The sequence below is a fragment of the Myotis myotis genome, unplaced genomic scaffold, assembly GCF_014108235.1.
Source record: "Myotis myotis isolate mMyoMyo1 unplaced genomic scaffold, mMyoMyo1.p scaffold_m19_p_3, whole genome shotgun sequence".
NCBI classification, from domain to species: Eukaryota; Metazoa; Chordata; class Mammalia; order Chiroptera; family Vespertilionidae; genus Myotis; species Myotis myotis.
In genome coordinates, this window is record NW_023416335.1 from 93,146,599 (window position 1) to 93,160,309 (window position 13,711).

The 13,711-nt window shown below is 40.5% G+C and overlaps 1 protein-coding gene across 5 annotated transcripts in view; it reads left to right on the plus strand.

Moving 5' to 3' along the window:
- Window positions 1-10,371, plus strand: part of LRCH1 (leucine rich repeats and calponin homology domain containing 1) — a 259,657-nt gene extending 249,286 nt beyond the window's left edge. For 3 of the 5 annotated variants that reach the window (XM_036301739.1, XM_036301741.1, XM_036301744.1), the window contains one exon: window positions 238-2,217. In XM_036301739.1, coding sequence (XP_036157632.1) covers window positions 238-444 — 207 coding nt within the window. In that variant the 3' untranslated portion in view covers window positions 445-2,217. Of the gene's footprint in view, window positions 1-237; window positions 2,218-7,886 lie in introns of those variants that run through there. The other 2 variants (XM_036301740.1, XM_036301743.1) reach the window with 1 other exon arrangement.
- Window positions 10,372-13,711: the final 3,340 nt, after the last annotated feature.

Below are 13,711 nucleotides of genomic sequence, written 5' to 3' on the forward strand. Positions count from 1 at the left end.
TGCTGGTGAAGGATTTCTTTGTCCTTTTTGCATAAAATACATTTGGTATGCTACTTTTCTTTTGGAATAAAGTTTTAAAATCTTTGATGGTGGAACAGGTTTTACCTGCTTGAAATAAGAGGTTTCTCTTGCCATTTGCTAGTAACCAAAAATGTATGCTTCTTTCCAGCTGTTCTTCTGTGTATTTTTAATTGTATGCACTGTCTCTTTCTGTTCTAATGGCTGCCCTCGGAATAGGCTGACCTCTGCTCTCCGTATGACATCCTGCAGTTGGATTTTCATCACATTCGAAAGACTGTTGACACTCTGCTGGCACTCGGGGAGAAACCCCCACAACCAACTTCTGCCCTCCGCTCCAGGGACCTTATAAGCTTCTGTCTTGTCCATATTCTCTTTATAGTGCTGATCTATATCACTTACCGCTGGAATGCCCTGTCTGCATAACGTCTGCATGTGCATCCAAGCGCTCTGCCCTGTCCCTGATCCATTAGGAGTCCTTCCTCCATCTGACCCTTTGCCTTGCAAACTTCCCGTTATCTCTTCAGTAGTCTCTTGAGTTTTGAAGCTGAACATTTACCAGATTTTCCAAAAGCACAAACTTATAGAATGCAGTTCCCTTTAAGTAACTTCTCACTTACTAAAAAAAAGTGACAAGGAAGTGTATTCACACCTCATGCTTCCTCAGCCACAGCCCACATCATGCCAGCAGGGGTGCTATATAGGTCCTCTTCCTTCTCCCTGCCCTCGGTAGAGTAGAAGTTTCCAGAACAGGAACAAAAGGGAATATGAAAATCTTTCCTTTGCAGTATTTAAGTCCAACTAATTCAGGACTGGGCAATTGAGTTGTAGAGGTCCTCCCCACCCCCCACTCCCCTTTGCAGGGGAGACAGAAAACCAGCATTTTGGCCCAATTTGGTCTATAAAACTCTTTAGTAAAATAACAAACAACAACAAAAAACCAAAAAAAACTATTGACCAAATTGAAAAATCCCATCTGGGGAATGACTGCTTTGCTGGCCATTTAGTTGGATTGCTCGCTGTTTCCTATGATGGGAGCTGTGAGGGGCACCAGGGCGGGTTGCTGCCCACTTCTACCCTGAGCCAGCCCTTTTGCCCTGCTGCTTGAGACAGCTGCACAGAAGGGGCGCTGGGGAAGGAAAGGCCATCTGTGTTAGAGCACCGCCTGGGAGATTTGCTTGCACACCAATTCCCATATATTTTTACTTCTCCTTGTTAGCCTCTTTAAGCTCTTAGAAGAGCATTTTCCGGAAGAGATTTCTATTTTTAAATAATGTAATAGGTCATTTTGGCTTTTTCTACATCACATTTTTAACAGCAGATCCAGAATGTGATAGATTTGACTATTTGTTTTCAAATAAAGTCATGAGTCATGGAACATTCTTGGTCCTGGAGCCTGGTTTCTGTGGCAGGAGCTAATAATAAGATTGCTCTTATTTTAGAAGAATGTAATTTCTCTAATGAATTGAAATTTCCATTTAACCATTGTTAGCATTCTGCTTTTATTTTTAGTAAGCTTAAAGGATTATATATTAACTATATCTGCCTTGGAGCAAGGTGGTCAGTTTGTATTGAAAAGATAAAACCAATAGAATTTAATCTAGGCCAAAATATTTCTGGTTCTGGGTTGTCTTTTTCTAATATGAGAAAGCCCTGCTCCAAAGTTAAGACATATTCCCTATTTTCAGTCTAATCTGGTTGCTAAATATTGTTTATTAAATTGGGGAGCTGATGGAGTTAACTTCCTCAAGATAAATTTCTAGTTTACTGTGATGCAAGTGATCTTCATAGACAGCTACTAAGATGATAATTGTATTTTTATGAACATTTCCATGAATCCAGGCTACTCGAGGATGTAGAAAACCCATCTAGTTAGACAAGTATATTTATAAAGATTCTTTGTTGCTAATCAGCTCAGATTTTCTAACGGGAGATGGATGACATTCTTTACCTGATAATATCTTGAGTTAACTGAGCCTTTTCCTTCTGAGTTTGTATTGATTGGTGAAATACAGGGTATGTGAAGTTATCGAATTAACCTCAGTTGTGTATAAATAACCTGCAGATGTACTGAATTGTCTTTGGTGCTATCTTGTACTCTTCAATCTGTAACAATAAAATCCCTTTGTACAATGTCTAACCAGCACCCTGAGCCATAAGTTCTTAATAAACACATTTTGGGTGATTATTCCAAGTTTTTATCAGCCCATCAGTACATTTTTTGTGCACACCCAGAGTGGCGCTCACCATTTCCATCTAGCTCTGCAGTGCATTGAGGCTTCCTTTAATGATCAGCACTGTTTGTTTGTTTTTCTTCTTGGGGAGGGGGGGCGAGGGGGGCACCACAGGGGAGAAGAGAGATAACTCACTGGGTGGCTACCTAGAAGAAAATTTTGTCAATGTAGACCAATCATGTGAGATCAGATTTAGTTTTCTGGGTTGATTCGACATTGTTCTCTAGCTATGTTCATATTTCAATTCGGGTGTCTAAAGTATTTTTTTGGACACGCTTTCATTTCTCATGTCATTACTGTATCTGCACCCTAGTGTGCTTCTCCTCTAGGGAGCTGTTGGGTGGCATTTTTTCATCAAGTAGTATGATAGCTAGCAGAACACAGTTAAGGTAGCCCTTTAAGAAAAACTTTTAATGAACTGTCTTGCCCATTATCAGGCTGTTAATTTGTATTCAGAATATTAACCCTCTCCATGGTTCTTCCCCAAGGTACCTGCAACTCATCCTAGCTTGATGCTGCCATTATAGTGTGCCTGGGGACACATGGCTGACCTGCTTGTCCTCTGCGAGGTGGTCAGGGGTTTAGTTGTGTGATATGTATGTGCATACTAAATCTCCTTCCTCTGATAAGAAAAACCATTTTTCAGATTTCCTTCCCATGCCTGATAACAAGAACCAAGTACTTATTTACTTTAAAAACAAAACAAAACAGACTGATCTATTTGAAATAGAAGGTTCTCTTTCTCTAGTTCCTCCAAATGGTGGCAACTCACCACTCACTGTCAGGATTTCTACAATGTGTGATAACTAATTCCTATTCATTCCCTCTGTTTATGGATTTGTGGTTTGCATGCAGCTTACTGTCCTCTGGGAGAGACGCTTATAAAATAGGGCATGTGAAAAAGGGGTCCTACAGAGTTCAAAAGTAAGATAATTCAGTAGGAATTTCATCAGTGAGAGTAGATAAGTAAAGGCACTTGATATTCTGATACCATTTGTGAGTAAGAAATTAAATTCAGTGCTTGGTGGTTTGGATTCTCTCTATAATCCATACCTACTGCTGCCGTAAAAGGAAAAAGTCGTAAGGACAAAAGTTGTTTCATCTTCAGGGTAAAGGTAATGTACAATGGGTTAAAATTTCAGGAGTCTAAATTGAGTTCTGATTCGATGAAAAATATTTTGGTGATTTTATTTAGGAGATTTTTTTCTTTAAATTAGGCTTTACATTTTAAAATTAGTTCTCAATAAACAATCAGGTATATAGAGTGTGTGCTTATTGCCTTCTTTAACTATCAGAGTCCAGTTCTTTGGATTTTCACCACAATTTTGGTTATGCTTGTGTTCATTTATTCATTCCTCAGAGAGCTCATGTGGCAGAACAGGAACATGAAGTTCCCTTATGTTAAAGCACTGGAGACCATTTTGTTTCAAGTTTCAATCAAGTTAGTGCCAGGCATTTACATTTTAGGTAAAATGTGCTGATGTGAATGACTTCATTTTGTCCAATAGTTGGCCTGGGAAGTAGGCGTGTAGCTGTTTGGGAGAATAAGGGACCATGGAAAGAGGAGCCAGCCAGGCAGTGACAGTGTGCAGTCTGCCTGCTCCTGCCCCTCACTGTGAAAAGGAGCCAGATGAGCTGAGTGGCAGAGCTAATGCCTTTCGCCAAGTTGAGGGTTCTCTTATCCCCCACCTGATGCTGAATGTGTTGGGTCTTGCCTAGATAGAACTTTGAGGGTCCAGAGCCTCTTCTGTCTCATGGGCATAAGACGGAACATACTTGCTGTTGGTCAAAGACACTATGAGAAGCAGCATGATGTCTGGAAGGAGCCTCAACTCTAATATGATTCACATGTTCAAATCTGGTTTCACTTCTTACCATCTGTGTGACTTCAGTGAACTTACTTAAACACTCTACATCTCAGTTTTCTTATCTGTAAAACCAAGGTATTATGTCTTTCTGACAAGGTTGTCAGAAAGAAATAATCAATGCAGATCTGGAGCATTGGTGCCAGGCATCTAGGAGGTACCCAGGAAGTCTAAGTTAGCATGTAGTCTTTATGGTGTGCCTGCCTTTGCCCTGCCCTGTTTGCTGTGGTTCACAGAGGGGCAGGTGAGGGGATGAGTGAACCTCATTGACTCCACCATCAGAGAAAAAAAAACAAAGCATGATTTCTTCAGAGCGGGTCGGAAGCATTATTGTTATGCAAGATAGTAATTATGACTGTTCTGTGTTTAAAAAAAAAAAAAAAAAACACGACCAAAGAAGCTCATGGGTATACTAGAACAGTGTGCTGCCATATTCTCAAGGAAAGCCATTAGGCTCTTCTAACATTAAAATTTAAATGTATTTTAAGTCAATGTAAAGGTACAAGATCTCAGCTTTAACTCTTATATACACGGTGAGGTGGCCCTTTTCTATCATTTCTCAACCAGCTATAAATATACAGCAGTTCATTTCCCATCCCAACCTCTAGTTCGCTCCAGGAATTCCCTCCGCTGTGGCAGGACCAGGGTGATGGACAATGGCTTCCTGGTCCTCGTTGTTACCCCTCCTCATTTCTGGCAGGCTCCCCTTGCTCATCTTGCCAACCAGTGCCTAAACTCGTAATTCTCATCAATCTTCACCACAGTCCTGTGATAAAATAATGGAGCTGCCATGTTGTGTGAGAGGGTTTCTATTATCTTATGCTATTCTTCTTAGTACCTCCAACCCCATCAGAGTATTCTGAGGGTACTTCTGGGTTTCTTCAGGGGGTCTGAATGAAAGGAGAAATGCACTAGGATGTATGGAGTACCTTTTAGATCTTCTATTTGGTTCTCATTCCCAGTTGTAAGGGCTCGGGGGAGACCAGGAAGGTGAGAAATGCTGGTTTAAGAAATAAAGCCCCGGGAGAGATGATGACCTTAAGCTAATTCAGTCGGGTATGTCTCCATGACCATTAGCTTGGAACCTCTTCAGCCACTGGAGCCACTGCTGATCAAGGGGACTGGGACATTTATTAATGGAGATCTGTTCCATCTCAAGAAGGATGCAAGATAGAACATCTGGCCCTGTAAAAGCCATGTACATAGAGATTAGGCCCTGTGGAAATAATACTAGAATTCAGGAACATTCAGGACTAAGCATAAGTAAACACGGAGGTTGAGAAGCAAAATGTCTTGTTCAAAATGCCTTGGGCATAACCTTCATTTTTAAATTTCTATTTGTGTTCCTTGTCCAATGTTCCATCCATTTCTTAATGCTTTTCTTACTGATTTATTGCGATTATGAGTCATGTAAAACACTTGTAATTTGATGTAAATACTTCTTTATAGTTTTTTTAATCTTTTAATTAATGCAGTGGGTTTTGACAAATGCAGGCTTTAAACTTTTAAGCAATGACTTTTTTATATTTTCTCGTGACTTTTATATTTCTTTTTAGCTTAGACAATAAAAGATAGTACTATATATTCATCTATATCTTATTAGGAGAGGTTTTTTAAAACAAACAATTAACTCTTTATTTCATTTCAGTTTGATTTTAACATAGATTGTAAAGTGAAGATTTTCTTTTTTTCCCCCCAACTAAATGCCCTGCACTGAGAGCTTAACCATATTTGTGGTCATGTCCTACCTGACTTGGGTGCTATGAGGGTCATAAGAATGAGAAAAGCACATCCCTGCCCCAATGGAACCAAGCTTAGCAATAAAATGCCAGATTTGGGTGACTTCACAAGCCTGTGGCATCAGGAAAGGGTACAGACTGACCTCCAGCTATAGCACAAGGAGGAAGCACACTGCCCATCCTGGCCCAGTGCAAAGCTCAACTCAGATAGGACTTCCCATCCTTTTTCTTGGTTGACATTCAGCTACTAAGTTGGCAAGGAGAATAACTTGCCTGCCCACCTAATATGCCATTGGCCACAAGATAATTGTATTTCAATGCATAGCAGCCACATTAAACAATGGTTGAATTGTGCTTTCACTAATCAGCTATCTTATGTTGACATGTGCTACTTCTTAAGACCTAGAGTTAGTCTCTGAGATACTCTGAATTTACCTCAAGTTAGGGAAGGAGTTAGAGGTGAGGGTAGGAAGATGAGTGAGACAGTGTAGGAAAACTGACATTTTGAGGCAGTGCAACAAGTTATTGGAGGTGTCATGGTGTGTTCTTTGAAGGTCTTTTTGAGACCAGAAGGCCTGTATCTGTACAAATTTGTGGAGAGTCCTACCATTGAGGCAACAGGAAGATCTAGTTCCTCAAGCAAAAGTCACATGAAAAGGAAGCAGTCTGTCCAGAGACCCTGATTTGTTCCTGTTGAACACTGTCTCCATTTAAACTTTCCTTAAAAACAGCTGTCATTGAGCTGTGGAGAAACAACCATCATGGAGTAGAAAAGAGGCAGTGTTTGCTGTGGAGTCTTTTCTGAGCCGAGGAGTCACGCTCTGGAAAGTGATTCCCTCATCCCCAGAGCCAAATGACAAAGACATAAAATTATTTCATCATGTTATTTTATAAACTGTTTTGCATGCAAGTTTCTACATACCAGGAGTGCCTCGTGTTAATTGTTTTCCTTGAGTTGTATATGCTGGACATTTCCTAAGAGCAAAATTACATGAGAAAGTAGCAGGATGTTTGTGTCTTCGACAGCAATATGAAAGATACTTAAAGAGAGGCTATTAAAATTGCTTATTTATAAGGCTGTTCATAAACCAGGAAAAAGATACAAATCCACCAGCATGCCTCCATTCCAGAGATCATAGGAAATAAAATAAATTGAACTAAAGTTCATGGTCAATAGAACAGTGTGTGAGCTGTATAAATGAGTATTTGAGTTCCTTTAAAAATGTGTGAAAGGGCCCTGGCCGGTTTGGCTCAGTGGATGGAGCATCAGTCTGTGGACTGGGGGGTCCCATGTTCGATTCCGGTCAAGGGCATATGCCTGGGTTGCAGGCTCGGTCCCCAGTTGGGGGCGTGCAGGAGGCAGCCTGTCAATGATTCTCTCTCATCATTGATGTTTCTATTGCTCTCCCTCTCCCTTCCTCTCTGAAGTCAGTAAAGAAATACATCTTTTAAAAAATGTGTGAAAAGCTATTTGCAACTTTGATTTATAAGAATATAAGCTGCCCTAGCCAGTTTGGCTCAGTGGATAGAGCGTCAGTCTGCAGATTGAAGGGTCCCAGGTTTGAGTCTGGTGGGGGGCACATGCCTGGGTTGCAGGCTTGATCCACAGTGTGGGGCATGCGGGAGGCAGCAAATCAATGATTCTCTCTCATCATTGATGTTTCTATCTCTCCCTCTCCCTTCCTCTTTGAAATTAAAAAAAAAAGAGAGAGAATCATAAAGAATGCTTAAAAAAAAAGAATATAAGCTAATATGTCCTTGATGTGTGGTTTCTAGCTGACTGTGTATGGTTCAGTTATTCAGTATAAAGTTTTGTTAAATGTTTAGATTTCAGGATGGCTGGGCACTTTTTTGGATCACCCCTTATTTGTGCAAAGTCATTATTTTCTCTGCAAACACAGCAAAGTTCTATGTAATGGCCTGAAAACAAGAAAGGGAACATGGTCTGAGCTCAACTTCCATCAGTGCTATTGCAAGATTTTATGATTAGGTACCAGTCATTAAAAATTGATGTTTGTTCTTTCTTTTAGGAAAAACTATGTCTACCCCATCACATCCTTGAAGAGAAAGGCCTGGTCAAAGTGGGCATTACTGTTCAAGCATTGCTAGATGTGACTATAACGAAGGCTGTATTCACTTGAAACCAACTCCTGTCCTTTGGGTCGGCCCAAACCCTTCTCCCATCAGAGATCCTGAACTCTGCTCTCGGCACCAGTTCCCCCATCCTCCCACCCATTGCCTGTGTTCATGAGTCTAGTTGCATTTAAGGGAGGACCTAAGAGAAGATTTTCTACCTTTCAGAACTGACCTCCGAAATTAAGATGTGACAGGTATTTATCTTGAAGCCAGTGAGGGAGCTGGTTACGAAGAACTAACAGCACATCAATGCCTTTACAACCTCCTGCACCCCTTCCATGCTCACCCACTGCCATTACCAAAATACCAAGCACAACTATTTTGCAGCAACATGCACTTGTTTCACTAAAGCCAAACTCATTGTATATTTAGTGGGGGGATGAGGGGGGACTTGATCAAGTTTTTCATCACCAAATTTTTCAAGAAATTTCTTGAGACCATTGCCTTTTAAAAATCTATTTTCGACATACAAAATATTTATATAAATGTTATTTATTAGTGAGTTGTTATTCATCCTTTGGATGCAAATTGTAAATTAGGAAACTATTTTATTACTGCTTTTTTGTGGTTAAACACTTTTTAAATTATAAATATTGAGTTATTTTCTATCCTCTTTGGTGTGCATAGTTCTGGGTCTCAATAATCATGTTTTCTGGTATATATAACTCAGAAAAAAACAACAGGTGCTTCTGTGACAAGAGCTGTTTTCTGGGGAGGCATTACTTACACTTTGGTTTATAGAACATTGGTCTTGTTTATATTTCTGCATTCCATCCAGTTTCCTACATTCCAGCAGCCCTGTTGTCCCATGATACAATAAACTGACTGAAATCAAGAGAGCACCCCAAAGTTATTTGTAAATAGCTGTGATGAGGAAAAAGACATTAAACTTGAAGATAAAATGTGAACAGTTATTTTTTGAATTCATACATATTTTGCTATACACAAAACATTCACATTTTAACACAAAGAAGTAATGTGTTAGCATCATCTATCTTGAAGTATAATTTTGCACTGTAACTTGGGAATTAAAGAAGGCTAGCACCAAAGGAAATAAGGAAATGGCATAGGAAAGTGGAGATGATACTAAGTTTATTGTTTAACCAAAAAGTTTCTTAAAGGGCAGCTTTCAACTGAGAGTGATCAAGAGCTATGTCAGACACATAAGACCTGGATCAGGAAACCAGCACTTCCTACAACTGCCAGTTTTCAAAGAGAAAAGATTTTGAGATGTGGACATGCTCATTTTATTGTAATTTAGTTGGTGGCTTTCAGAGTAGCCCATAAAACACTGCAAGATTCATGGTTTCTGGAGTGAAACTATAAAAGTAAGTAAGTTGGTGAGTTAGCTGCATGCAAAAACGGGGTGTTGGGGGGGCGGGGGGCGCTAGGGGAAGGTTGCATTTGTGAGGCTGGGTGGCCTAGCAGGGAGCTAGTTCAAAGGAAACATGATTAAAAAGAGCCAGCAAAGGAAAGGTACCCGTGTTGGTCTGAGAGACTCACACAAGACTTCCCAGACACAACAGACCGTTGGTAGGCAGTTACATGAATGAGCCTTCACCCTGCTGTCCGGATATTCCAGTCAGTCACCTTTCACAGTCTTATGAATGCTCACTGCCTCTTTACCTCTGTGAAAAGCCATTGTAAGTTTTTAGAGCAGCAGCAGCCACAATTTGTAAGAGAAATAAAAGGTGAGCACAAAAGAAAAGACACCAGGAAGATGATGTGCACTGAGCACAACATCAGCCAAGGCCACGGCTGCCCTCTGCTCTGGGCAAGGTGAGAGATTACTGAACATGGTGGTTTGAATTTGCAGCTTTCAGTTCTTTTCTATTAAATGTACTGTGCACTTTAACCTAACTTAAAATATATTTTAATATTTTTCTGTACTGCACAAATACCTGTTGTCAAATAGCATAATGATATAAACAGAAAGTCATTTTGAACAAGGAGCATATTCAATATAAGCAACATTCAAAGGTTGGTTATAGAAATAGGAGTTTTGATTGCTGCACCTTAATGGGCATTCAGATACAGGGTCCTGAAATAATTTTTTATGTGTATATATGGCAACATGAAGCTCTGTAATCCTTGTTTTGAGAGTTTTTTTTTAAGATTAAAATTGTTCTTTTGATATTAATTTTAAGTATTTTCTTGAAGTTGTCTATATAATACAAATGGCTTCTATATTTTGTAAAATGGCTTTCTTTTAAATGCAGCTCTTGTGTAGCTAAAAATATCTTTAAGATAGTTGTACACTGTTTATATGTGCAATAAAATGTGCATGGCCAGCTAACAGTACCATCAGTGGACAGAATGTACGTAGTGCAAATCGCCTTCCTTTTCTTATTTAACGACCATTAAAACTTTGAATGTGGACAAACCATTTTCTGATTGACTTACCCATGTGATGCAAAGGTTGACACTGGTCACAAAAGAAATCTTAGGGGGTCATTGTTTAAAAAGTTTGTGACAATCCTCTAGTGCATATTTGTGTGTGCATGTGTGTGTGTGTTATTTCCAAACTAAATCTTACCTGGAACCACAGAACATACAACAGTTAAAATAGAGTTAATATGGTGGGATAGGGGTGTCCCTCCACCTATCACTTGGGTGGTGGCTCCAGAAGTTTCTCTGAGAAAGCCTGAAGGTTCTGTGGAATCTGACACTGAGAGAGTAAAGTGGCTCATGGCTGGTATGGCTCAGTTGGTTGGAGTGTCGTCCCATATGCCCAAAGGTGGTAGGTTCAATCCCCATTGGGGTATATACAAGAGACAACCGTTCAATCTATTATTTTACTCTTCTTCTTGTACCTTCTCTCTCTAAAAAAAAAAAAAAAAAAAAAAAAAATCAGTAAACATATCCTCAGGTGAGGATTTAATAAGAAAGAGAGAGAGCAAGTGGCTGTGTTGATTACACTTTCTGTAGATCTGGCCAGTGTTATTGTTTTCCCCCACAGCCAGCCTGCCTGTAATGGAAGAGCAGCTGCTTTAAAGAATTCAAGTCAAAATAATGACGGATTGTTTCTGTCTTCTTATCCCAACCCACATACAATAGACACAGGCCTTAGATCAACAGCCTGAGCAAGAACTGCAGTGACCAGTGTCAGGTCCTCTATGTTTAAGATTCATGTCCAGCTATGCCTAGCCCATGATGTTCTCATTGGAAATGCTGCTCTTATGCCAAACTCTGAAACCTCAGTCATCTTGGTCTTCTGCACATCAAAGAATTAGGGGCTTCACAAACACTTTTCATTGTAAGTTGGCTGGAGCAACTGAGGAGTGTGTGAGGGCAAAAAGAAAGATGGCAGCAGGAGCCCTCGGGAGAGCCTGGCAGGAACATGCTTGCAATAAGTTCATCTATGCAGTTCAGCCCTATGGCATTGGCCACAGCTGGGAACTGTCCCAGAGAGCAAGTTCTAGCCAACAGCTATATCTGGAGGCTTCCCAGTTCTTGCTGGGTTGGCCTGGGAGACCCAGGCAACACTGACCCAGTAGAGCTGGTTCTCTAATCTTGCATCTTCCTGGTCAGCTAGCAGAGATCAGGTCACATTGAGTCTGGTATTATCTTCAGAAATGGTACTGCTTGAGTATGGGGCATGTGTGTAAAGCAGGATTCTACCCTAAACCACTGTCTTTACTTCCCACACGCACATGCTGATGGGCCACCACAATGGCCAGTATTTTTGAGTGGCTAGTGTGGGTCAAGTGTTTTTTTCTGAATCATAAGCACCATTAAATCAAGGCTGCTTGTCTATTTTGTTCTCAGCTAATTCTGTTAGTAAAAACAGTGCTTATGCAGTAGGCTTTGAAGAGATGCCAGGTAGGAGAATTAATGAATTTTACATACATTATCTCAGAAAGTCTTACCAAAATGCTATATGGAAAGGATTTGTAGTAGACTATGGAGTTGCCCACCTAATACCACTTTCTTATAGGAAGTTAGCCTTGCCTTATAGATCATGAAGTTTTTATGGTTCTTACCTGACACTGCTTACCTATTGTTTATTGGTTCAGGAGCAGCCACCTTACTCACAATTGACTAATAAGTCTCTTCCCAAAATGCTGTTTCTGACTAATTAGATCAGGGAAAGACCCAAAGACTCCAGAGACCCACCTCTGCCTGCAGATTGACTGGATTCAGTCTTGAGTAGCCCCAAATGATCGTCCACAGGTGGGGTGAGAGGTTTCCAAACAGAGTGGCATGGCAATTGCTTCTGCCTGGAGGCTTATTGGTATCCTTAGTCTCTTAATGGGCCTCAGAAACTTCAGAGTGGGTCAACTGTCTTCCCCCAGGCAAAAACTTCCTGAATAGCAAAGGTCTGCCTGAGAAAGATTATCTCCACAGCATGAGGGAATGACTCAGCACAGGAAATTGGCATCTACCTTCTGAGCTCTAACCCCAGAGCCCCCAACCCTGACTTATGTTTACACAGCTCCAGTCCACTCTGCCCTCCATCTGCTGAATCCCAAGGTGAGTGGCTGCATTAAAAATTCTGTGCATTGGCCCTCTAAGAGGGTGTCTGCATTTCCAGCCGCCTCTCCCTGGAAGACAGTAACCCTGCTGCTTTTCACAACCAGATGTTATGTGAGCACCTTTCTCAGTTCTGGTGCTCTCTCCAGGGGGCCACGCTTGGGGTTAGACCCTGGAGTTCTCAGTATCAACCCCCCAGAGATGAGATCTCTCTCTCTGGAACTTCAGCTGCTGTCTGTGGGAAGCCCAGCCAACCCTTTTGTGCTTCTGCACTTCCTACCAGTCTCTATGCAGTCTCCACTTTCCATCCTTGGTTATCAGGGTTCTCTCCAGCTAGTCTTCAGTTAATTATTCAGGATAGTGTTTTGTATTTTAGTTGTAATTCCAGTTTGGTTCTGAGAGCATGTCTGTGTAGAATCCATTTACTCTGCTGCCATTTTCCCTTTTACGTTTAATGGTGGCTTTACTGTACTGTGTTGTGTTTAAAAGGATTTTATATCTATCATAACCCAGGAAATCTGTCAATTCCTTTGCCCCTTTTTGATTTTTTGAAGCACACAAAACTAACATTAAGAGGTCATTTTTAGGTTATTTATTGTTTACTATAAAGTCACTGAGCTGGTTCCTTATAAGTGTACTAGAGGCCCGATGCATGGAATTTGTTCAAGAATAGGCCTTCCTTCCCCCAGCTGCCAGCACCCCTTACCCAGGCTTCCCTCACAGCCCTGGCTTCATCCGGAAGGATGTCTGGTCTAATTAGAATATTACACTTTTATTATTATAGATGAATCTTTAAGATAAATTTTTTGGTGGGGGGAACATTTTACATTTAGGCATATATGAGGATTTATCCCTTTTCTGGCCAGTATTTGCAATACATAGCAGCTCAAATGTATTGGCTTCCTAAATATCTTCAATGGTCAATTCTTTGTTGTAACTGAAGGCCTTTTTCTTTATTACAGTTATCCTTGGCTATATGTCAGCAATTATTTACTGAATATTTAAATGTTTTTGTGTTTACCCTGCAACTATTTTCTTATAATGAGGTACCAAGTTGGCTATATTACAGTTCCCTGTTATTCAATCTAGATGTTGCTCTGAAGGGATTTTGCACATATAAAATCTCTAATCAACTGATTTCAAATAAGGAAAATTATCTGGTTGTCCTCACTTAGAAGGTCTTGAAAACAAGACTGAGGCTTCCTCAAGAGATAAGAAATTCTACCTATGGACAACAGCTGCAGCC